This window comes from Dicentrarchus labrax, unplaced genomic scaffold, assembly GCF_905237075.1.
Source record: "Dicentrarchus labrax unplaced genomic scaffold, dlabrax2021, whole genome shotgun sequence".
Classification (NCBI taxonomy): Eukaryota; Metazoa; Chordata; class Actinopteri; family Moronidae; genus Dicentrarchus; species Dicentrarchus labrax.
In genome coordinates this window covers 12829922-12856370 of record NW_026136702.1, presented here as the reverse complement: position 1 = coordinate 12856370, position 26449 = coordinate 12829922, and the positions used below count along the sequence as shown (strand labels likewise).

Sequence of the window (26449 nt, the reverse complement as noted above, 5' to 3'; positions counted from 1 at the left end):
TGGATGTTGGACTAGAGTGGAAGTGAGAATACTGCTTGCTGGAGAGTGAAACATGAGAGAGGAGGGAAAAAAGTTGATTTTGTTTGCCCAAAACTACAATACACTGTAACAATGTATTTAAAATATAATCAGCTTAAAAACTGTAGTATACTGACAGTGACTCACCTGCAGATTGAGCAGAATAGCTCCTATCCTCATGGCTTCACTGATTTCCAGGCCATAGGTGAGGAGAGGGAACCGTGGGGGACTCTGGTTGTTGGGTGGCAAAACCTCAATGTACACTGTAGTGATGGAGCTCCTGGAAGAATAAAAAGCACGCTCAGCCCACTGACGGCATCGGTTTCACTGTGACAACTTGTTAATACATACTGAAGTACCTAGCCTATAGTGAAAAAGATTATAATAATATATAATCCCAAATTAGAGCTATCTTATTTTATCATCTCATTTATTTGACTCGTTTTTAATTACTCCTGTGTTGTTATGTCATTATGTAAAACTGTAATGGATAATATGAATTTTAGTTTAATTTCTTTTAAGTAGGATCTTTACCTGATTCACAATGGTATCATGAATGTTTCTTTATACAAACACAATGCAAGCCTTTCGTTCATGATTTGATCATGAACGAAAAATCTGCTTGCTTGTCCTCAGTTGTTCACAGCAGCACACACAAAAATGGAAGTGACTGTGTTCATTATTTATTCATTCATTATGTGAGAAATCTTTTGGTGAACTGCTATAAATGCACATGTACAAATGTACTTGTAGATGATCTGACGTGGAGCGCAAAAAACATTTTGCATAGTACATTGTGTCATTATGTCAAGCTGTAGTCTGCTGTAGCTTCTTTTAATCCTGGGTCATTGAAATGTGGCACTGCCAGTCTTACTTTTACTCTGTGAAATCAAAGTGGTTATTTTATTTCACTGCAACTCCAACCTTTTGATACTTTGTGCCAATATACTTTGCTTTTGCACTGAGTTAATTAATTTCTTTTTATTAACAAGATAAAGAGCAGACAATGTATGAAACATATCAACCTGAATCTCTGCATTGTTATATGGAACAAGGCCATCTGTTTTTTGGCTTGTAACAGCTCAAAAATATTCTTTCTCCATAATTCAGACTTTCCATTCTATTCAGAAACTAACCTGTGAATCACTATGAGCACATATTGAATTAAACAAGACTTGTAAAACAACGCATGCTTGTGCTCCCCTACAACTCTGAGAAGACACAAAAATTAAACTGACTGCATATGGGAAAGTCTTAAAACAACTAAGAAACACATCTGTTCTTTATAAAACAGTAATGAAAAGCACATCACATCAATCGCATTAAAATAACAAAGCTTTCAATCTAAGAATGAAATCACACCTAAAAAGACATCTAGCACGCAAGGTCATTGTGCAGTACCTTCTCTGGATCTCTGGTGCATTGTCAGATGCCTTGACAGTCAGTGCATAAGATCGTCCCACGGTTAAAGTGACACCAGGCGCCACTGTGATGCGTCCAGTGCGATTACTAATGACAAAGTCATTCTGGGCCCCAGCCAGTATCTCATAGGTCACCAGACCATTCAGTCCCTCATCAGCATCTGCTGCTGTTAACTGGGAGAATAGAGGGAGAGAAATAGACAGATACACATTATACAAATATGATCATATTTTCATCTGTACTTTGTAGTTTTACAGGGGGGGTTCTGCACAGCTGCCAGTATCATGCTTACTGAACCAGTCAAGCAGTAAATATTTCTCAGTAGGGGGTTGTGAATGACTTCAGTCAAGTTGCCAGATTACAGTAGATTCATTTTGCTGCCATATTATCATCTAATTGACACATGACCCTTGTTTTTAACATTAAATAGGAACAAATGGTTGGCATTTAGCTGGAAGTGTATGTGTTACTGATGTTGCAAGCTGACCAACTTTTTCTGTTGTCTCCAATCTCCTGACTCCTAGTGATTGTACTTTGGGGACATTAATGATCAATAACGTTGGGACTGGATGGAATTAACTCCCTCTACCATTTATATGAGATGGATCGCCGAGTTGTGGAAAGACAGCTGCCGGGGAAAGTTTTTTGGGAAGTAAGATGAGAAAAAAACATATAGCACTATATAAATAGATAATTTCTTGCATACTCTGTTATCGAATGAATTAGGCAGCCACCATTTCCTTCAAGCCAATTATTTAGGGCATCCCGCTGCTTGTAATTATGAGCCCTCGTGGTGTAGCTGGTTTCATATCTTTAAGGCCTTGAAACTTTAATCCAGGCTGCCCAGACCTCCTTTTTCATGCTCCTGACGTTGGGAGTAAAAGCTGTAGCATCAAATAAGCAGCAGCATCCTCAGGGAGCCTGCGGCTCTCATAAACGGCTTATAAAAATCGGTTAAGCGGTCATACCAGACACTCTGTGACCCCTGGCCTCATTTTGGGGAGGGCGAAACGGCTGGTTTTTAAGACAGATTAAACTTGACCTTTTCAGCGTCTGACATTTTTTTTGAGTGGCTATACTGAGAGGACAGATGAACTGAAAGACGAAAAGATCATGCTCCAACTACCAAATAAGATGACAATGAAATTATGGAATTCCCCATGTTAATAGATTAATAGCAGAATGGGGGGATGGAGTTACATTTATTTTGAAGACCATGCGTGCATGTATAATGTGTCTGTGCATGTCCTCACGTCATGCACTTGTGCACAGATGCTTGCTTTAGTTGGTATTGGCATGCATATATGTGTGTGTATGAAAAGATAATAACCTTTAAATCCAGTTCACTAATGACATCAAGTAAACAATGTTCCTAATCCATAAAAATAATAAAAAACCTGTTTTAAAATCCTTTTCATGCAATGGGAAAGATTGAAAAATGTTCACTGATGCCGACCACAATTAAATAACTTCAGTCATGATAGCAGCGGATCTACTGAGTTAAAGGTTTCCCAGGCCTGTGCACTGAGGATGGAGAAGACATTTTCTCCGATTTGTCTGTCATGACTGCAGATGAGACGGAGGGAACTGTTCCAGGGGTTTGCCTGTCAACACAATGCACTGGATTGTTGTGGTTTATTTGCTTTGAGCATAAAAGAACATGTTTGAGAGTGAGAGACAAGGACAGAAGTGTAAAGCAGAATGCCAGAGCAAGAGAGCAAAAAGTGAGGGAGAAAGACAAGAGGACAATTGTTGGATTGATTACCTGTAGTACAGTCTCTCCTGGCTGCATGTCTGTGAAGACTTCAACGCTGTAGGAGACCTCTGCAAACGTGGGTGTATTGTCATTGGCATCAATGACCAGTATGTTGACAGTTACTGGGCTACTCTGCTGGACGCCATCTGATGCCACCATCTGTAAACACAAGAATAAGAAATAAGTATAGTGGCTTTGGAAACGGAAAACAAGTCAACATTTGTTTAAATAAATAAGTAAAATTCAAGTTTATGCTTTTAATATTGTTTTGCTTTGATAAGACAACATGCTTCTCCCACCACCCTTACACTGTGCTGTTGTATATGTTCATTTTTCATTCCTTTAATGTTAGGAAACCCTTTACAGAGATGAGAGGAGAGAGCTTGCCTAAAGGACTGCATGTTTATTTGTCCCTGGCAGCTCTGATCTCCACTACTTGGCAAGGGAGAAAGAAAATTGACCGAGAAGAACAACAAATGAAGTGTAGGAGAGTAGAGATCTAAACATCAACTGTGGCAGCAGCAAGAAAAACATGGGGAAATTGCTTTTCCCCAAAAAATGTACACTCAATGCTGAAATTGAAATGACACATCCTTCTGGTTATACTGTACACTATACATCAGGAAGGGTTTTTAGTAGCAGCTAAACACTTGCAGCGAAGGTGTCGTACAGAAACACATGATAACATATACGACAGCAGCTATTTTCTGTCCTATCAAACAGTGTTTTTGTTCTTCAGCCAGCCCCAGGAGAGAGATGCCAGACATTTTTGTGGGAGCCAAGGGGTGAAGCAGATTTGGATTTACTGAGTGATCATAGCTGTATGTATAGACCCTCCATATGTATACACATGTGCAAGTATTGACACGTCTCTGCATAAACATAGCTATACAAAACAGATTTAAACAACGTCATTCCTGCCTCCTAATTGCTCTCTTCCTCTCTCTCACACACACAGTAACAGTCAGAACTGAAACAAAACTTAAACATAATAATCTTTGAAGGCTGATATTTATCTAAATTGAATCTGTGTGCTCTCTCTCCTTCCAGCCCAGGATACACAGCGTAATTATAAAATTGATTTGATACTAGCATTTACAGAAAGACACGATTTCTCTCAATAACAATCTCTGAAATAACATCATCTTAGAAAAGCAAATACACAACCTCCAAAGCCTCTATACTGTTATCTAGTAAACATTAGGTTAACAAGCTTTTAGCAAGCTTTTGCATTCACTTGTAATGTTTGATAACATAAGCAATTAAGATTTCTCCAAGATACCATTTCTAGATCAGTTTAACCCGTTTCAACTTCAGAAAAACATTTGACTCAAGAATTGACCTCATTCTATTCACTCATGTACTCATGGACTGAATTAGTCATATGTAAGATTTGGACATAATGACTGGTTGAGAAGTGTTAGTGCACAAAAACGATGTCAACTGAGGTCAATTTTATTTCTATTAAATGATTTTTACAGCTACACAGGCTGGTTTGTGAAAGCAGGATGTCAGTAGCAGCTTCGGTCCTCATTGTGTATACAGGATGCATTCAGGCACAGCCCTGCTGTGTACAACACAACTACAGAATCACTGACGATATGTCCATGAAATGGAAGAAGAGTCACTTATAAAGATACTTCAGGTGATAGGTAAAGTGTGAATGAAAATCAAGCCATTACTAAAATAGAAGTGTATTGATTCCACCAGATTTATGAGATGGACAACTGAAACATCATAAATTGACAGCCTGTTAGGTCATGTAAATAGCTAGCAGGATGTACTTGTGATATAATAATATGATTGCTGAGTCTAATGTGAGAGATGGATCAAACTCTGATTAAAGTATAGGTTAGGTATGTATCAGATTTTCATGCTATGATTATTGTGGCCAAAAATCATCCGATTTTCACCAATTCAAGGTCTAGTCGAGCCAATCACAAATGTTATTAGGCATGATTTATGCAATGACTGTTCTGAGGAGCGCAACCTATTTGGCCATTTAGCCCTTTTTTATAACTAACCAAGATGGCTGCAGCCGAACTGTTACTGTTGAATCCACCATCTACGCTACTCCCTGATTGGTTGTAGGTACATCCAATTCCTTCCAGAGGCATTTTGGTCTGCGCCTGTTGGAAATCAAAAATTAACTGAGAGGTTCCAGACCAATTTGAATTTGTGAATTAGTCTGACGATGCCAGGCTAACAGATGAGTGGACTTTAAATGTAGTGCTGCATCTGTGTCTCTTAGATTCTATGCACCCATTTGTGGTTTCAAAATCCATTAATTTGTTTATGAAATTTGCTCCGACACACCTGTCTATAAGACTTTCTGGAACAAAAGGACTTTGTAGTAAGTGTCAACTGCAGTGTGATAAAATAATTTAAAAAAAGAACTCCTAACATAAGAGCGATGTAGTGCAGCAAAGTTCTCCGCATTACTACTAAGCTATGTCAGCATAGTAAGCCAAGGCAGCAGTAGCTACAGCATGGTTCACTGATCCTGCAGTGGGCACTCTGTATCTGTTTGACCAGTAACAAGTTGTTCCCTCTTGGCTAACAAAATACAACCCTAAGTGAAGTCAGTAGAATTGCACTGTGTTCACAGTGCCCTCTGAAGACTGAAATATTCATGGTAATGAAGGTACTAGAAATTCTCAATGGTGTTATCATCAAAATTTACTGAAGTTAATGGTAAAACCAGTATTGTATTATCTCTGGCCGAGACTGAATTCCTCATGTAGGATGAAATGACCCATTTCAACCAGCAAGGGGGTAATACTTTACTAAATATATGCAAGTGGAGTTTTGTACAAGAGAGTGTATAGAAGGGTTAGATCATTACAAATACATCTACCTCTGAAGCTATCAAGCATATTATGTATTACAGGTCTTGGGAAACATCAACAAATGCAACTAAAATATTCACCATGCAATAAACATCATCTTTTATTCTGTGATGTGGAGGATGTGTCAGAGAGATAGTGAGAACAATGCTGCTGATGATCCTGGAAGTGAATTTCTCCTTTACATCTGATATTGCAGACGCAATGCAGAAACCATTATAAAGAGCTGAGGGGGAAACGGAAATCTAAAAATGCCATGTATTGAACAGTCACCACTGAAAAGCAGGGGAACACTGTCAGCTTTCACTGTAATGTGCAGTCAGAATGGATCCTGAGCTTAAAAGCTATTTTAAGCACTTGTCCAAGAAATAAAACCAGCATTTAAAATCCTCATATGCTTCCAAATCACAGAGAAATCTATAACGGACATGTAAATAAATAAAAACCTGTACACACAGCAGAAAAAGGGGCTGATCCTGACGTCGAAAGCAACCCCCCCCCCAAACTCAACGTTAAAGAATTTAGAGTCAACTGAATAATCCCTGTTCAGAAACTCCAGCACTCTTCAGGGAACCATTCCCAAAGAGCTCACTGTTGGTTTAGTGATTCCCTCTAATCCAGAAGAAACCCCCCTGGATGGAAGGAGCGACTGTATTTCCCAAGATACAACCATCTCTCTGAGCAGAGCCGAAACAAGTTACTTACCAGACTGTTGACATCAATGTAAAAGCAGTAAAGCTGACACTTAAAGTTAAGGAAATTCACTGACACTATGACCGACTAGACTCTATTAACAAAACCAATTATTCTACCTTGCAGATAATTGTAAAACACACTTCTAACTGGAAAGAAACACAAAAACTCACCTAAACCATCTTTGTTAGTCTTTGCACGGTATTCCCAACAATCACCAACGCTGGTTAGGTCGAAATAAACCCTTAATTCACAGTTAGAAAATGCTAAAAGGGCTGCAGTCAAAGCCATGTAGCTAATCCTTGGGGACAAATGCGCCTGTCAAAGTACGTCCACTAAAAATACTTGTTTTTGCCACTGACAGGCCCAGATTATTATTCTAAGCATCAACAGACTCAGCAACATTAAGTGTGTTGATACAGACAACATCATGAAAAGGATCACTACAGAGATAGAGGCATTTGATTAACAGCTGCTATATTGCTATCACTTGCCACCAGACTCCATAGACAAAAATGGTAAAAACTTGACCCAGAGGGGGTGTGACTTCATGCTCTGCTTAGAACGCCATTACTCCACTATATCTTTACATAGCAAATTGTTGTTTGCTGCTATATAAATCGCATATAACCTTTATATAAACCAGCTAAAAACACCATACAGTAAGAAGATTAATAAAACATCATGAAGATTATGAGTAACCCACTTCAGAATCCTAATGGAACATGAAGGTAGCTGTGGAGTTCAGTGGGACTGAATCATCTGATCCATATTAAGAGATTAGAGAGGTCCCACAGAATATACCCTTTATATGTCTCTTTAAAGGAATAGATTTACATTTAGGGAAAGCGTTGATTTGCTTTCTAGCTGAAGGATAGATAAGAAGCTTGATAACGCTCTCGTTTCTGTTTTTGTACGGATTACACAAGTGAGATATAACATTTAGTGAGCTTCAGACGTGGTGATAGGGAGATTTTGTTACCTTCAGACTAGCTGCTTTTATCAATTTCCTGTCTTTAAACAAAGCTAAGCTACAGTAACAGCCTGCTGGCTATAGCTTCATATTCATCGACAGGTATTGCATTGATCTTTTTATCTAACTCACAGCAAGAAAGCAAATAAACATTTCCGCTAAATGTCAAACCAAATTGATCAAATGTACAATAGGTTATATTTTGTAATGTCAATTTTTTTTTGTGCAAAAAAATGTAAGTGTTTGAATGATTTGCAAACAGGTTTTATTTTTACTGTAGACTTAAAAGTAAGACATGTATTTGAAGTGTACAGTGGCTGCGAGAGCTCAAGGCCCTGCAACTTAAGAACCACGAGCAAATAGATAAAAAACAAGCCAATTAAGAAACACATTCATCAATTTGACAATACACAAGCGATATAAAGAAACATGCTGCAAATACAGACCACACAAGCAATATAGAGAAAAGCTAACTAAACACTAAAAACTGGTGAGACTAACACTAGACTCTATATAGCCAAGATATCCAATACCTATCAGTTTTAAGTGTGGACCGGATATTTTCATTGTTTTCTACATAACTTGCAGTGTTTCTGTAATTCTTTGTGTTCTGTATTTGCAGAATGTTTCTTCATGCCGTATTGTATATCTGCTATCAAATCAGTGAATGTGTTTCTTAATTTGCTTGGCTTTCTCTATAGACATTTTCCTAGATTACAGTACTGTCTATACAGTATCTCTATATGGTTTAAAGTAGTTAAGTCTATTTTTTCAAATGAACATACACAACTATAGAGGTCTGATGTGCCTTTGGTTCACATTTGGATCTAAATTGGTAAATTCAAGTGAACAGGCTGTTTTACTTCACTGCTATTTGACCACTGATAAAGGTCATAGTGCTCTAAAAGTGTCAGGTCAGCTTTGTATCTGCAAGGGCCTCTTGATATAAAGCTAACCTGTGACTTCTATTAATATACACAGAATAGGAGATGTAGGTCACAAGGCTTCAGTGCTGTCTTGCAGATAGCTACACTGAGGTCTGAGGCCTACCGTGAAAGTATAAGCCATCTGCTTCTCCCGATCCACAGGTTTGAGGAGCGTCAGGTAGCGTATTATCCCAGTTGGGGTCAGGCTGAAGATCGTAGTGTAGTCATCCAGGGTAATCTTCACCATGGGGTCTTTCGTCTTCCAACAGAAAGATATACAAAAAGAAACATGTTACCATGGCGACATGAGTGTTTCATCACTGTTTTCCAAGGCCGCAGCTGTAGGGCTGAGAAAACCTATCAAACAGTACATTTTGATCTGCCAAAGAGTTGAAAAAGAAATCAGCTGGCAGGTCTCTCATCTTTCTTCAGAAAACAATGAAGAAGAAGCAGAAACCAATGTCTTTTTGACATGAATGTATCAATAAGGAGAGGAAATTACTTCTGCTAAAACAACATAAACCCATTATTGCCCCTGTTCCTTTTTAGGGAAAAAATATTGACCGCATTATGTAGTCGTTAAAACATATGAGTTTTACAGCTTCTGTTTGGGGTGTCCAAATGCTAATTAAGCTTGAAAAATATTTTTTTTAGAAGAGCCATTTACCAAAGATGTGTCATCACTGCTGTGGTTAGACTTTTAACAAATAAAGCCGGAGTCCACTGTGGTCCACTGCTGCGAGTCGGCTTCGATTCACGTCCATCAATAAGTCCTCTTAAGCGAGTTTGGTAAACATTAGGACTGGGTGGCTTATTGATTTTGTTATCTCTGTTTCCACTTTGATTTGTTAATCTTCTCCAAAGACTGAGTAAAGGGATATTTTGAAAGATGAACAAAAGGTAGCAGTCATTTGCTTTGGCTGTGTGTGTGCCGGTATGTTTCCACCCATTTAAATATAGATCTCTCAGTGGAGTTAGGGTATGGAAAGTGTTCTCCACAGTGCAAACACGAGGGAAACATGCACCCACGCAATCATGTAGTTTGTTAATTAATCAAACAGATATATCAAAACACCTCCTTCATCTGAGTACACACAAGAATCAACTGATAAAATAAATTATTTTGAGAGAGCAAAGCTTATATCAAAAAGAATAATTGCATATTTTAATAATTGCAAGTTTTGACCAAAGCAACTGCAGAAACCACAGCAAAAACATCCACCTGCATATAAAGAAAGAGAACACAGCACAGCAAAACACTCCCAACAACCACCCAAAACACACACTCCCATAAGGATATAAAAGTCAGTGCACAGCTACTAGATCACTACCAGAGACCTGTTTAGTATTCAGCATTTATAAAACAGAAAACAATTTCTGCTGTTGTTAACACAGCAGAAACCTCACAATTTTATTTTCTCTCAAATAGAGTTACAAAGTTCATAATTGCATGTTTAGGATGTCTCCAGCAGTGATGAGTGCTCTCACTTTATTCTTTTTAAAACTTTTTTTTAAGTGATGCATGAATTAACAGTAGGGATGTCCAGAGTCAATTTGCAGAGTAGGGATCAAGCTGATCAACACTTTTTTTTAATGGATCAGCATTGACTACATAAAGCCTATCTGATTCTGACCATTTGTTTATTGCTCTCCAGGTATGGCAGGTGTCAAAACCGCCCAATTTCAATATGTACAAAACACTGAAACCACTTTCCGATGCGTAGCATAGCGGGCAAATAAACATTAGTTTTAATTCATGATATCCACTCTGACATTGTGCCACAGTGAGCAAACAGAGTACTTTTCAGATACACCAGACAAAGAAAACAAAACACATGGTTTTAATCTTCAGCATTTTGTTAAATTCTGTTCAAACTTTTCCTGCTTCAACAGCTCCACACTGACACTACTCTTTCCTCACTGCTATACAAAATATTGTAAGAAACCAATTAAAGCTGTGATGCAGGTTTATTGCAGAGTTGTTAAGCAGTCAAACCCCTTAATTGAATTGGCTTTACTGATATAAATGTAGGACTACTTTAAGCTATTGTGCTCAGTGCAGCTGTATTATGCAGGAAAACATAAATATTGGATTAATCTCTGTAACAGAAGACACTCAATATTAAAAGGACTTGGCAATTGGTGATAGGAGCCAACAATGGAGTCGGGACATCCCTATGTTACACTATGTGTGTGTGTGAGAGTGTGTGTGTATGTGTCACTACAAATACAAGCAGCCCCTTTACCTACAGGTGTATCACCGGGAGCCAGCTACAACAAGGAAACAAATACAGCAGGAAAATGATTCATGAACATGGTACTTTTGTGGTACACAACACAAACACGTGAACGTGGACCTTTAATCAATATTTACTCATTGCACTACAAGCGCTTTGTGTTTGTATGCACATATGCATGAGTGGACATGTGTAAAGTGTAGACAATAGTGAGCATGGGCTGATGAAGGTGCTTTCTTTCTACCTCCTCAATGTCATTATCCAAAGCGATGATTCCCAGGGGGGCAGTAAGGTTGGCGCTGACTGAGATAGTTGTACCCACTGGGGAGGACTCACTCACGTAGCCCTGATAGGTGGCAAACTGGAAATATGGTGCCTGGTTGTTCTCATCCAGGATCTCGATAATGAGGTCAGCATATGCTGGGAGCGGGTGACCGTTGTCCTGCTCAGCCTGAAAAAAAATGAAAGACAAAATATCATGAGAGAGAAAGAGAGGGGGGGAGAGAGAGAGAGAGCGAGAGAGAGAGAGAGCGAGAGAGAGTCAGTGTGTCAAATATCAACAAGGTTTTAAAAAAGTCTGAAAACCAGTCTGCTGGAAATTTATTAAGAAGTAATAATGAGTTGGATGATGAGAATAACACAGGCAAGAATTATGCTGCCCCAACTCTTATGCAAGCACAGGGACAGAAAGGAGTAATTTCTCTGAGTGTCATTTCAATTACAAAAAGCTACATTGACTAAATTTAATCAGGAGTCCATTTAGGATTAGGCCTTAGTAATTACCAGGGCACTTAATGCAAATACCATCATTTGTAGGGGAGAGACAGTAATTAGTGGCTCTTGCTATTTCGTAAAGCGAGTGACCAATGTTGGACTCATTGGAAATATTACTGGCTAAGTTGGTGCAAATATAAACCAACTGACTAGTAAATAAGTGTACTAGCACTTGTTTCCGGTTCGGTCTGTCTCCATTGCTGGTTGTGCAAACTTGACTGAATTGAATTCCGTGCGCTTCTGTGTCTCAGTTTTGCCTGAAAGCTCAAATGAACCGTGGAACTGTCTGATATGATAAAATGCCAGCTAACACCTCTTCCTACACAGCATGTTGATATCCTTCTCCAAAAACAGACATGCAGCATCCAGTCATAGGACACAACTCATTTAAATGTCATTTTGAAAGTCTCCTAAAGACAGCAATATGGGATAAATAGTAAAGTGAAAAATACCTGAATTGGGTAATAGTTCTTGGTAAAGTCAGCAATTCCCCAAAAATCCCATTCCTACTATATGAAATCAATAGACTTTCTTAATAAACTATTAGACATTCTATAAAATATTAAAATTCACTAAAACATGCAGTGCAACTGAATCCCCAGAAATGTTGACTCAATGAAATGTTGACAGCTGACACAGTTGGTGGGTGACAGCTTCAGTAACATAATACATTACCATAAATCAAAATGTGTGTTCTTCAAACCAGTATAAAGCCTTAAGAAGCTATACTTTTATATATATCAATACCAAGTTGCATCTGACACCAGCCCAGTGAGACCAGACCAAATGAACATGGTCTGGTCAGGCTGTCACTGCAATCTTCCCCCTCCTAAGCACATATGTCACTGTTGGCTCCCACACTGGGATGCTTCAGAAACATTAAGGCTTTGAAAATACAGATGGAGAGGGGGAGTGAGACGACATCAGTTTAAGCCATGACCTGGAACTAATTCTGCACATTAGCTCAATTTCACTGGGCTTGAGTTGTAGAGTGCCGATTGTAACAGAAGAATATAGTTTTGCTAAATGGCAAAGTGCAGGGGCCACAAAACTCTGTAATTTCTTGTTTATTGTCTGGTGTGTATACCTTACGATTGCAGACGCCCGCTGAAGACAATTTTGCAGTTTTTCGCACATCCATTTGAGTTTCACTCCAGTTCAAGTTCACACCTGTTTTTATTGCCATCGCAATGTTATGCTAGACTATCTTTCCCGAAAATCGTCTACCTTTTTCCCTTATCTGAGTGATAATAAAGAACACCCACACTCCGCTGACCCAAAAGATGTAATCTGCTCGCACAAACACCTGAGGGAAAAGTGCTGCCATTGACAGACTAAGTGTGTGTGCCTCGGTGTTGTCTCTTTTTCTCACCATTCACACACACATTTTTGCCAAAGACAGAGAAAAGATGGGGAGTAGGATTACAGTGTTCCCTGGCGATTTAGCTCTTTAGTCGTGTCCCTATTTCTGGGAGGCAGTGCTAAATGACCTACGCTCCACTGCTACAACACACAGGCCTGCAGGAGATTCAATGCAACCGAAAGTCACTGTTTATCTCTCAGTCATGATTCTCCCATCCTGACTCCATCATCCTTAAAGTGTCATACTGTATCTCTATGCTTTCTTTTTTTTCATTTAACCAGACATTTTCTCTCCATCTCCATCCGCCTTTGTCACTTAATTTCATCCTAGTCATCTTGGTAGATATGGCTCCATCAGGATCAATCATGACTTTTGAAGTACAACAGATGTGTTTTAACTAAAATATGCTTGTGATGCTGCAGATCATTCCAACATCAGCCCTTTACCATCCAAAGCATTAGCTATGTACACCACATACTGTGCTGCATCAGAGCACTCTCAAGATACCAAAGTCTAATTCTCACATTCCAGCCCCTTGAGCAATGGTTTCTCCCCCTCTCTATGACTAAGGTAGATAAGGCCCCTACCATCCTCCACACACATCTCTCTATCTATGTTGGTCTTTTCCTGCTTCCCCTTTGAACTGTCTCCCTTCCTCTAGCTATGCACCATCCACCCGAAGACATGCAAAATGCCTCTAATATGATCAATCTACCCTTGCTTCCTTCCTCACCTGGAAATCAGCTCTCCCTCTCATCTCTTTGCTCTCCAGCTATCATGGTAAACAGCAGGTCACGCAGTGCTCTGAGGTGTCTAGAGGTTAGTGATGGGTGGATGGAAAGTTCATCTGCACTGCTGCTCTGCACCAGCAGCATTGAGGCAATCCCTGACTCTGCTCGAAATTAGGATTCATGAGGGCGCAGCAGCCCATCCTCCTGCTAAGTCCATAAATCATAACATCTTTTTCATCCCCATCTCCGAAGCAGCAAAAGATAAGGTTAATGGTCTTCAGGACTGAGGTTATCTAGGTGGAGCGGGTAAGGGTGCATGCTTAAGTTATAGAGATATGAGTTAAACTTAATGTAACACAAGTACATAAAAAATACCATTACAGAATTGAGATGTTGAACTAAAATGATAAAATGCAGAAGCAGCAGGATAATCAATATTCTACCATTCTACCAACTTTGGTAATGACAATAGCATATTATGCTGTATCCATTTGTGTAAAGAAGGAATTGGTGATAATTCAGTATCATCTTATCAGCATAAAAACAGCGTAAGCCCTGGGAAGCCCTGTACAGTATTATCTGTTCTTGTTGCTTAGTTTTTAGATACAGCATCTGACATTGTAGAGTGTTGGATGACAGGCTGTAGTGGGTCTACTCGCTGTGAGGAGTGGTAGTTGTTTTGCAAACAGCATAAAACCAACAACTATGAGTTTGAGAGGTACCGGCGCTCACAGCAGGCGGTCTGCTATTATATCAGAATGGTCTGCACACTTGAGCAGAGCAGGTGTGTGTGCCTCCATTATTTTTGCTGAACTGATTGGGCTTACCTTGTGCAGATATCCACTTAAAAATGTATATAAATGTCTTAATCTATTTATGTTTGATGTAATATTTAGACATTATATGTGATAATTATCTAGCCACAGTTGTTGTACCTTGTTCTTATTCAAGGCAGTTCACAACACTGATAGTGGAAAAAAGTTTCATAGGAATTGAACGACGATGTTTTCACTAGGGTATTGATAAGCTATTGTACAGGGATCTCCTTAAATAATATAAAATGTCTGTGTGAAGCAAGAAAGGTGAGATAAAGCGAGATAGAGAGATCTAATTTCATAACACAATAACTGAAACCCAAAAGCTAGAAACAAGGACTAAAACATATCAATATCTGTCTGCTGAAGCACAGGTTATTTAAAATCTCACTGCTTCTCACTCTTTTGGTTCACAACTGACCCACAGTGGACACGATAAATCCGGTCAATCGTCTCAGAGTCACTCCAGGTCAGACAATGTACTACTACCCTACTGTGAGTGTAGGTTAAAAGTGGATCACTCGTCTGCTCCAAAATTGAGTGATTTCACACATGTCATATTTAAAACTGATATTTACTGAATTGCATTAAAATATTTCTGAAATTGTTTTACAAAAACTTCCAGGCCAGGAAAATGCAATTTGATATATGACTTTATATGAATATGACTTTTCCAGTTTTTTTTATGACTGTACACTACAACCCCAGGAAAGGTTTTTGGACATTTGTAATTCATGCATGTTTTGCTGTTTGGTAGCCTTACAGGATTTTGCACATCTGTGAGTTAACAGCACAACTAGATTATTGTTTGATTTTAGTTTCGTGTAATTTTTGTAAATCTTGCAATCAGTACTGATGACATCCTGTAATCTTTAAAAAAAAATTAAACTAGCACTGGTTCTGATAATGCAACAAGAAAGGAGTGAGTAAGTCAAACTGAATGCTGTTGTTTACCTTGAGGATGAGCGTGAACCTTTGATACAAGTCCCTGCTGATAGGCTGCAGAACACGCAGCTCTGCAGTGGTTCTGTTCAGGGTGAAATACTCTGAGTATGTGACTGGATGACCTGCAATAAAGAATAGAATTCTCAGATTTGGTTTGAGTACACTTTACGATACCATCACGAACAGACCAGAATGAACAATCAGAAGTCATGGCATACCGACCGAGTCAAAGAACATAAAATGTGTCAAATCAATGAAGATACGTGAAGAACCTACCAACCAGGATGTAGTAAAGAATGCCAGGCCTGTCTGATGGCGGCTGTATGTTTCTGTCCATGTCCACGGCCCGGATTGGAGGGGTCACATTCAGTGGGTTCAGTTTGCTCTGCAACAAGGGGTGGGGGAGTTAGTCAACACAGCAAGACAATCAAATGCAAATCCATTTATGTTCTCTTGACTGTGTAGTTGTAGCCTAAAGTTGCACAGCTATTGTCTCCTAAAATAACTCTGAGTGCCTCATTATGCAGAGACAGGAATTACAGTCTTATTAAAAGAAAACTTATGCTAGATATCATCCTCCCTGGAAAATGTTGTGTGTAATATATTCATATTTTGACTGCTGTATAATCTTATGTCATGTGTTGTATATTACATGTAACTCCTCCAGATAAAAACAGTACTCTCTATAGAGGAGGCGCCCTGGTCTTCCTGACCCAGTAATCTGCTGTTATCTGCTTTTAAGGGAATGAAAGGAGCTGCTGTGATTGGCCATTTTTGAAGCTTGACCTACCTCCTACCACCTGCTGATACTGTATTCCTCTGAATAATGTTTGTTCCTATGTCTTTTCACCACATTGTGCTAGCAGGTACACTTTCAGGAAAAGGTCTTACACATTGTGGTTTATTTAAAAATGCTGCCAACATGGAATAAAACCAAAAATAAACAAATAAATGAAATATTTCTGATTCAACAAGCAAATTCGTGATGCAGGCCAGTGCCTTAGCAGTCATAATCCATAGCACACTGGCCAATTACTAGAGTGTCTAATTAATAAGCCAGTGCTATTAAATCTGTTTCTCATGAGCATGCTTCTAAATATGCCTGATGGAGTTTAACCATTAATAATCTGTTTGTGGTGCTGTAGGCTACTTTTCCTGCTCATGCATACTCAGACACCATCAGCACTAATTACCCAGCTCTACCTCTACACTTTTGCATCAACATATGGCTAAGTGGGAATATGTTTAGCACATCACATTTATGAATATGTCTCCTCATGCAAAATGCCTCCATATGGCTCATACTGTATGTGTAAGCATGCTAAGAAGCCTATGCTAAACTTCCTTAGCGTAGACAGTCACATGGCTAACAGCTCTCTGGCAGGAAGAATCCCTCCCTGAGGGGGTATATTTATATCTCTGGAGCTCTGGAGTAATCCTTACACCCCTCCCTACCCAGCCCTCTCGCTTTTACAATGTCTGGAGGTGCGCTAAATCAAATCCCCCTAGCTCTGCACAATGATGATTAGCTATAATACCCTCCTCCAGCAGTCATTATCCCGGGGACTCCAGAGCCCACATTATATCCCCCCAGGGCAAAAAAATAAATACAGATCAACTTAATAATGCCTGTCTAGCCATTGTGATTAATTACAATACACTCATCAATTATGAGAAGACAAATCTCCCCGTGGACAGATATGTTAGCATAATGGTTACACTGCAGAATGGAGAAAAATCAGAGACCAGCAAAAAACTGACTGAAAATTGCAAATGCTAATGTAGGCCATTCCTAAATAAGAACTGTTGTGAAATTAAATTGGAAACTGTTTTAGGAATGTAAAAGGAGGGGAATAGGAGGTTAATGTTATGAAACACTTAATACACCAGAAATGTATGAAACAGACATTCTATTGAGAGTAATGTAAGCGTATACACACAGTAAAGGTAAATGTAACAAGTCTGTAACACCAAACATTGTCTTGGGGCCATGGGAGGATGAAACCATGCAGTGTTTAGAGAGTGAGTAGTGGGAAGAAGGGGAGAAAGGCCAACATTTTCTCACACTAATGAAAAAGCTTTGGTTTGTGTAGCCGGTGCTCTCAGGTCCTGCATACTTAGCAGTCTGCAAACCTTTTATCATAAATTATACATTACATGGGCAAACTCTAAATGGAAAGTCTGGACAAACAACTCACTATGGCAGCTCCCCCTGAACCACAGCTACAGATATGCACATGCAGTACATGTTTAAAATGTACATGCATCAATCTATAACTTTTATATTTTCTCAATATATATAGCTACCATTGTGTCCTTATTGTGTCATTATTACCAGCTTCTCTGTTATCTAATCTCTCTCTCTGTCTCAGTTCAGTTTAATTCAATTCAGTTCGACTCCCATGTCACATGTCAACACAGTACACATGCAGCCTTTTCCCAATACTACATCAGAGCAGTATTCGCAAGGTACCCTACAATTTCATCACGCTCGAGTTAGTGGCGCTAATGAAAATAAAAGTTGGTTTGCGAACAATTAACAACAAAGGAACTTGGCGTTTATTTGCAAAGCAATTCCACTTATTAGAAAAGCTGAAATGTTTCACATTAACCACATATACCTCATAACAGTGAGTGTGAAGTGTGAAAATAATTATACTGGCAGGTCTCCAACATATAAGAGTTTATAATTCACACCTCTTGTACTGTGTTTTCCGATTATGGGAACACCTATGTAATGACATGGAAAACATACAATCACCACACAGAAAGAAGTTGCTAAGATTCAAACCCTCGTGCCTTGAGGATGCCACAATCCCAACCCCCATCCAGTCCAGTCCAGTCCAGTCCATTAAATCCAATCCAATCCAATCCAGACTACTCCAATCCAATTCAATTCAGTACAGTTCTATCCTAGTCTAGTCTAGACTGCTGATGAGGGCTGTGTTATCAAGTTGAAACCTCCGTAACAAACAAGTCAGTAGACCTTGAGTGAAGATTGTTTTGCCAATTGATGTTCCAGAGCAGAACTAAATGGACCTTGAGTTGAGATTGTCCAATGTATTTCAGCACAGTTCACTTGAGTTCAGTCCATTCTAATGACCTTAGAATACACAGGTAATAGATAGATCGATAGATAGATCGATAGACAGACAGACATAGATTAACACATGGTTAAACCTTTTATATTCAATTTCTACTGCTGCACCACTTGTTCTCTCCACCTCAGACTCTTTATCTTAGCTGCCACATCTCTCTCTGTATTTTTCTTGCTTTTATGAACTCCAGTGGTGTTTAGCTGTCATCCCAGGTCAACTCAGCCTTCAGCTCTAATTGCTGGTCCAACAGACCAGAAAATGCCCCTGGAATTACCATGCTGAGACAAAACAGCAAAGCTTAGTCTGCCTCCAGGTGTGGAGGCAAAAGCAAAGTGTAAGCGGACAATTATGCTATTTAACAGGTGTGGCATAGTTTAACATTTAGTAGGAATGTACACATGCAGCATAAATGGATCACAAATCTGAATAATATGACCGTCCATGCACACGCAGGACAGCAGATAAAAACACAACATGCATGCATGACAATACAAATATGCACATATTATTAACAGGAGGAAAGCTGTTAAAATGACCTTGTGGAACAGCAGTGTGTTCACACTTGCCTGTCTGCCTGGTTCTTACCGGTTCAGTGAATTCAGGGATAGCAACACGGTAGGTGAGGGGATTGCAGTCACGGGTGTTGTTCACCAAAACACAAGGCAGGAACATGGGGCCCAGGTCGTCTCCATCCAGAACGTCCACAGTCAGAGTTGTGGTAGCCGTTCGCCTGTTGGGGGGGTATGGAGCACGGTCCTGGAAGATGAACAAAGGCTTTCAGTTTCAACCTTCAAACACCCAGACGATTTGTTGCTTTTTGCACTGGGGCTGCACGCTGCTGGAGCTAAAATCAATAGAACATGTTAAAACCATGACATATCTCTGTAGCTGTTCTTCAGCATATATTACAGTGGTGGCCATTATGGAAGCTCACGGTCATGCCTTAATTCTGTTTTTATTCTTCATTTGTTTGGCTGAGGGGAAAGCGTACTCCAACACATTTTCTTATGCTTTAAGTAGAACAGTATTTAAATACCTTCTACAGCAAATAAAGCAACAAAAAAAAAAATTAATACACTGCTTCAATACCAGGTTAGCTAAGGAAACAGACCATAACCACTGCTAAATAACACATTTGATATCTTAATGAATAGGGAAAACTTATTTATATCATAAAGATAGAAAATACACAATTCAAAAGTAGATTGTATAGGAGCATATAAACATCCAAATTATTTTGCTTATTACTGTATATTTTTAAGGTCCAGTGTATAACATTTAGAACTTTATCTATTATTAGAAATAGAATATAATATTCAGAGGTATGTTTTCATTAGTGTATAATCATCTGAATATAGGAATTGTTGTGTTTACATTACCTTAGAATAAGATCTTTTTATCTATAGACGCTGCAGGTTGCCTTCCATGGAGTCCACCGTGTTAAACTGCCATGTTATTACAGTAGCCCAGAATGGACAAACCAACCACTTTCTCTAGATAGGGCCTTTTGCCTTTTTTGCTAGTTTTCCAGCCACCATATCTTAGCCTAAACACACAGCCAATTCTCATTCCCAGGTCGTCAAACACAGCAATCTGAAACTTCAACGCTAGAAGCCACTAAATCCTACAAACTGGTCTTTTACAAGCATGTTGTTGATTAAGTTACCTGTTTTGTTTTGCTGCATAATAAAATCATATCTTTGAGTTTTTCAACTAGTACTCAGGTAAAAAGTCTGCCACTTGACCATTTGAATGGAAGGGATGTTATGAGTCATCAGAATGTCCAATATCAGACTACTTCAATCCAGATGGTACAGCAATACTCATCCTTTTCCTCTTAAGAAAATGATTCTTGGCAATAAAAGACATCTTTACAGCAGTTATCCTTAAAGATTCACCCTTGTGGTACTGTTGCTAGGCAGAGGGGTATCCTGAGAAGCGAGCAGCACAGCACTTCAAAGATTTTGCGTTGTCAGTGTAATTGAACTCTTGACACAAGCGGCGCAGAGTTCTAGTAAATACCATGTCTTCTTTCTTTCTCTACTCTGACATACTCTTGCTGGAGAAAATGAAATCTCCCTGGAGGACCTCTTACCAGGCTAAAGGGTTGAGTCTTTTGCTCCCTCATGCAGGAAATGGAGTGAACAGGAAGTAGACTGACTGCTAAATGATATCTGTCCTCCAGTACTCCACCTCTTCCAGTTTATAGTATAGAAAATAAGATCTGACTGCTTGTTAGGGTGGGTGAATATGTAATCAGTGATCAGTGAATTACAATGATATGAAGCATGATAATGGTTTGTAACTGAGACTCTCAACTTTCAAACAATAAGGCTTCCAGTACTGATCATACAGGAATGGGAAACTATTAGATCCCAGCCTGGGAGTTTCTCTAATTAAAATTATATTCTTGGCCAGTGGCTTTGTGGCGGCCCTTGGTCAACAGACATTTACTGCCTAATGGCTAATGGTAAGGGCCGGAGAAGGAACAAAAAATCACCTTCATTATTTCATACTCAATTACTTGTGTTACAATATTTTCTCGGTCATGTTGCCTTACGAGAGTGTGAAGGAAAATGCCTTCCCTCAAGTAAAATCCATAATTAAAACAACTCTGATATGCAAAGCTTCTCTAGTATATACAGACAGTTATCTCGGAACGTCTCATAGACATCTTCAATCACTTTTAATGAAAAAAAGATAGAAAATAATAGAAATGAAAAACTGGAGGGTTGAGGCCTCTCAATATTGCTGACTGTGAGCAATCTCTTAGCATTCTCTTAAATTAGTTAACTGTGTTTATGCAATGTCCTTACACTGTCAACTGAGAAATCTCTAATTACATTTTAAGCATCCCTCTTTTCAAGAAAACAAGGAAATCAATGTAATCATTTACAGCACAAGGTTGTACAACAAAATAAAAGTTTGCAGTTCCTACATTCTACCCCCATTTCATCCAAACCGGACATTAGCCAGGAGCAGCCTTAAGTCCAGACTGGGCCAGCATGTCTCCTATCCTGCTCTCTTCTCTCTCTTCCTGGATAGACAGCACCCGCCATGGTGGGCTGGTCGTCACAAGTCCTGCTACTATTTAATCCAAACCCCACCCTTATTTTTCTGATTCAGCAATAAAGCCGAAAACAGATTTAGAAAACCCCAGAGGAATTAGCCTATCCAAGGCAGCATCTGCATGCGCAACCATTGCCATAGTCAAATTCTCCTGATCCAGTTGATTTTAACAATTTTGGATCAGCCACTAAAAATTAAATCAAGTTATGTTTTCAGCAATAAAGTTGCAAAAAATATTGATTAAAACAAAAATGTAGCAAGTTTGAAGGAGCAGTTGCATATACAGGCACAGCCAGTAAAACTGAAAATGAAAAGGATGGTTTGACAAACAATGATGACATCTCTGAAAAAAGAATCCACCAAACTTTGACGTAAAACTACTATCAGGAATAGAAATGATGCAATGTAAGGACTAGAACACATCCAAGCAGCAAACTATTGGCAACATATTCAAAACATCAATTCCCTAAAATGACTGAAAGATCTAAATTATGGTGGGAACCCTCTCTGAGGTCAAGAAAAAAAACAGGTCCTTGAATGTTCTAATTCCACACTACACATGGGAATTTGCAGCTGCTACTGAATACAAAGAATCATCCTTGGTTTAGTGGCATTAAGAGTTTCTTTATCCTCACAGGTGTGAGGTAGACAACCTCCAGCAAAATGTACAAATCAGGTTGTATTTATAAACTGTTTATAGTATAAATCAGTACATTGAGCCTTTATGGTCTTACACATTTACGATCAATGGTGATTGTTCAGATTAGCTTACTTACATTGGCTTGGACCAAAACCAGGTAGCGAGTTCTTTCCTCATAGTTTAGTCTCTCCGCCAGAGTAATGTGTCCTGAAAGGGTGTTTGCGACACTCACTGTTCTGTTAGAGGCCTGAAAAAGATATGAATCGATATGATAAGACATAAAGAAAGGTGAATGTAAGCAAAAAATCATGATTGTTGAAGAAATTTACAATGGTGTAGAGGGTGTTTATCATGGCGTGACTTGTCCATATACCGGGTCATTGGGGTTGTAAAGGATGCTGTATTCTATATGTCCATTTGGTCCATCATCAATGTCCGTAGCGCCATTATTTCCTGAGAAGCCAGTGAAAATGGTCGTTCCAACTGGTGTGAGCTAGAGGAAAATATGGGAGTAGGAAAAAAGAAAAGTCAACAGCTCAAACAGCCCCCTGTGAGTATGTCTACTTACAGCAGAGAGCTCATACATATAGCTATTACTATTGCCACTCCACCCCATTAGTATACAAAAAGAAAAAAAATATCAAAAAGGGGAAATGTTGCAGTCAGCAGCAGTCTAAAGGCTTATGCACACTGCTGACAGAATAACAAAAAGTAAGTATGGGAACCATTGCTGTTCCCCAGAGCCCTCAGCAAAGTCCACAGGACCAGGCAGCGGGCAGGGGAGCTTGTTCAAGGGGAGACGTTGACAGCGATGTAGAATGACTCACTATACTGTTGGGGCAGCTGCATATGGATGTGATAACACACTGTGACAGGAAGTTCGAACATGCAATGTACATAAGGTGTGAACAACGGAGACTAAAGATGTCGTCTAAAACTCAGCAGGAGATTGTCTCCTAATCTCAAGACCCGACTGTAAAGTCAGAAGACTTGATGAATTATCTTGAATCATTGCAGGTGATGCAGGTTTATTTTGGAGCTGTCCTGTCTTGTGCTAGAAGATATACATAACTGACTGCAGAGCAGGCTGCAACAAAATTCAAGAACCTGACTTGCCAGTTTGCATTAATACATATGTGTCAAATGTATAAACTTGAGGAAAAAGAACAAATACTTTGACTGTTGTATCTTACAGGGAAGTTGTACTAAAAATACAGTCTGCGTCAGCCACAGTGTGGGACTGTAGACCCACATTGTACATTATTGTTGTAAAATATAAGTTGTTATTACTTTAAATGTCAAAGTTAAAACATAATAACAGTGTATAGTTGACTAGAAACTAACTACTAACTAATAAGTGCAGGACATCAGACAGTCAGGTTCTTCAATAACAGTGATTCAACAACTTAATTGGACACTTCAGGACCATTTTGACTGTCTGTTTGCCCAAGTGGCCTCAGATGTAAAGCAACTATGTGTGGAAGTCCTTGCCGACCCCACTGGTATCAAAAAGGTTTTTGCAGCAGACAGCAATGCAAGCCACTACAACCAACAACCGGATTTGCTCCCTTACCTCGTTTACTGCAACATAGTAACGAGGCTGCTGAAAGTGAGGGGTGTTGTCATTCAGATCCCTCACAACAATCCGTACTTCATGGAAAATGACAGTGCCGACCAGCTCATTGGTGCACTGGACCTGCACCACAATTGTGGTGATGTAGTTTGGGGGCTGCAAGAGAGAAAAGAAAGACATGTCATTTAAGTGTTACAATGGAAGTTGTTCCTTTTTTTCCAACATACAGTCCTACAGTTGACAGCCACTATAATAAGCTATAACATAAGTGTTTTTATTTTCTTCCCAGAACAGTATCTTGCATTTTATAAAGAATAATAAACTTCACTGACCTTCGCTGGATTCAAATACTTCCAGTAAACAAGCTACATAACCAGCCCAATACACACAATGTTCAAAGAAAGGAGAGAGGATTTTGGCCAAAAATGTTTACCAGCATCCACCAGGGTTATCATTAGAACCAATTTACTTAGTTTGTAACAATGTTTCTGGTGGACAGTATCTTCACATTGAAGACTCAGCCCAAATTGCTATGCAATCCTCTTGTTAATTCTGTTGCCAGCATAATATTGGAGTAAACAAATCATGGCTATTGTTATTTTATTTTAAGCTGGACTGTGGAGCCTGCTTTTGTGTTTTTACATGTAAGAAATAATTAAAATGTCTGATGAAACAAAGAGGTGTGAGCCTGGGCCAGAGCCCTGCCCTGAGTCTGGTACCCACAAAAACATTGTGTAATGGGTAAAAATATCTTTATATAACTTGAATTATAAAAAATGAATTAAGTGCAAGTGGGCAGTGGGAGAAAACAAAAATGCGTTGCTTTTTTCTGGAGAAATCAGAAATGAAATGACAGCACAGAAAGGAAAATATTTAATCAGCCGTCAGGATTTCCTTTTGTTGTGAAAGTCGCAAGCTCGTACATCCTCTCTGAGGAAACATAAAGCTGCAGCAGGAGAACAGGTGCTGCGCCAGTTAACTGAAACTTTTCCAATAATACAGGTCTCTAACCGCAGGAGGACAAGGACACTATAACCCAGTAAACTATTTGTAAAAAAAAACTGTTTGTAATCTGGGACATTATATTGTTGTTAAAAATGTGTGTGGACATGGATTAAGCAAAATTACACAAGGCTTAATTGACATCGGTGCCCAGCTGCAGCGTAGTGAGTCGTAGTTGGTGATCGATTCAGCCAAACAGTTAATTAGCCTATGATTTCAATGAATGTTTCCACATGTTAAACTTATAATTGTGCAACTGACCCGTGTCATTAGCACGGGTCACCAGTTGGATCACAGGTCTTATGTATTAATGGGTTGGGTCTGGTCGGGTCAGAATTTGATTTGGAGATAATTGTAACAGGTCGGTTCTGGTTCTAAGCTCTGTCGGTGCAGGTTTGCAAAACTGGACCTGAAGAGCCTGGGCTGTTCAAATGTACATTGTAGAGCAGCAGCTTGTGCTGCTTGTCAGACATCATCTGAATTTTGAAACAAGGATGATGTTGCCATATGTGTAATGCAGCTGTCTAGCTTCCCCCTCCCCCTCCCCCCAACCCCCTTCTAACTTGCAACGGTTTGACTACAATGTGCACCTCCACTGTTGTCACTTCTCCTTTTAATTGGCCTTATATATACCCATTAGTAGCTTCACATCCAGCTCCCTCCTCTTAGTCCACATAATCTAACCACACATTTCAAAAACAGTTTCTTTCCCACAGCAGTCACAACACTTAACACCCAGTGCTAACCCCCCTGCACTTCACATCTCACATCCTAAACTGTGTCATTTAGATTGTTCAGTATTCGCTGCAGGTTTATTGGATACCCTACATAACTGAAGTGAACATATTACAAACAGACACAGTGCCTGCATTTATTAATTCACTTACTATATTTAGCACTAGAGGCAAATTATCATGCTACACTGTTGCTACAATCCATTTAGTATTTTTGCTCTTTGTGGCTAAACAAAAGTGAATTCACATTTGGTATTAAAATGAAGGAGCAATGAGGCAATAAGAGATTAAACTGTTACTGTAAGATGAAACTCTAGTAAGAATCAAGGTTAACTGCCTTATTATATTGATCATTTTCACACAGTTGCTAGTCAAATTTGCAAAATGCTTCTATTTATCACATTTATTATCTGTTCACTGTTTGTAAGCAAGAAAAATGACAAAGAACTGCAAAGTGCAAAACAAAACTACTAAAGAGACAAAAGGAACAGTGAGTATGTTAACATATGCACCAGCATCCAGGTGCTGATCAGGTTTTTGGAGTATCCCGATAATGTGTTGAGCATGTAAACACCATATCCTGGATTCAGAAATCTGCATAAATCCTTACTCCATTTTGAGAAACCTGGATATGCTAGCTGGAGTACTCTGATAGAAACCAAGAATCAGTGGCATGTAAACACATTATCCAGGTTCCTGATCATTCTCTGCCATGTGTGCATGAGCTTGATCTGCTACAGTTAGGTAGCGGTGAGTCAGTAAATCCACAAATATGATATGGTAAAAGATACAGTATTGATGACGAACAAGCTGGAGGAAAGGGAAAGTCCGACT

General features: G+C 39.2%; 1 protein-coding gene across 3 annotated transcripts in view; it reads right to left on the bottom strand.

Annotated features, from left to right (window-relative positions):
- The window catches only part of pcdh15a (protocadherin-related 15a), a 212625-nt gene that overhangs the window by 83961 nt on the left and 102215 nt on the right, over positions 1 to 26449 (bottom strand). For all 3 annotated transcript variants that reach the window (XM_051376201.1, XM_051376212.1, XM_051376221.1), the window contains exons 7-17: positions 23880 to 24035; positions 22680 to 22799; positions 22443 to 22553; positions 19183 to 19353; positions 15776 to 15884; positions 15509 to 15621; positions 11116 to 11322; positions 8759 to 8893; positions 3206 to 3355; positions 1420 to 1613; positions 166 to 298 (exon numbers count right to left, since the gene is read on the bottom strand). In XM_051376201.1, coding sequence (XP_051232161.1) covers positions 166 to 298; positions 1420 to 1613; positions 3206 to 3355; positions 8759 to 8893; positions 11116 to 11322; positions 15509 to 15621; positions 15776 to 15884; positions 19183 to 19353; positions 22443 to 22553; positions 22680 to 22799; positions 23880 to 24035 — 1599 coding nt within the window. The remainder of the gene's footprint in view (positions 1 to 165; positions 299 to 1419; positions 1614 to 3205; positions 3356 to 8758; positions 8894 to 11115; positions 11323 to 15508; positions 15622 to 15775; positions 15885 to 19182; positions 19354 to 22442; positions 22554 to 22679; positions 22800 to 23879; positions 24036 to 26449) is intronic.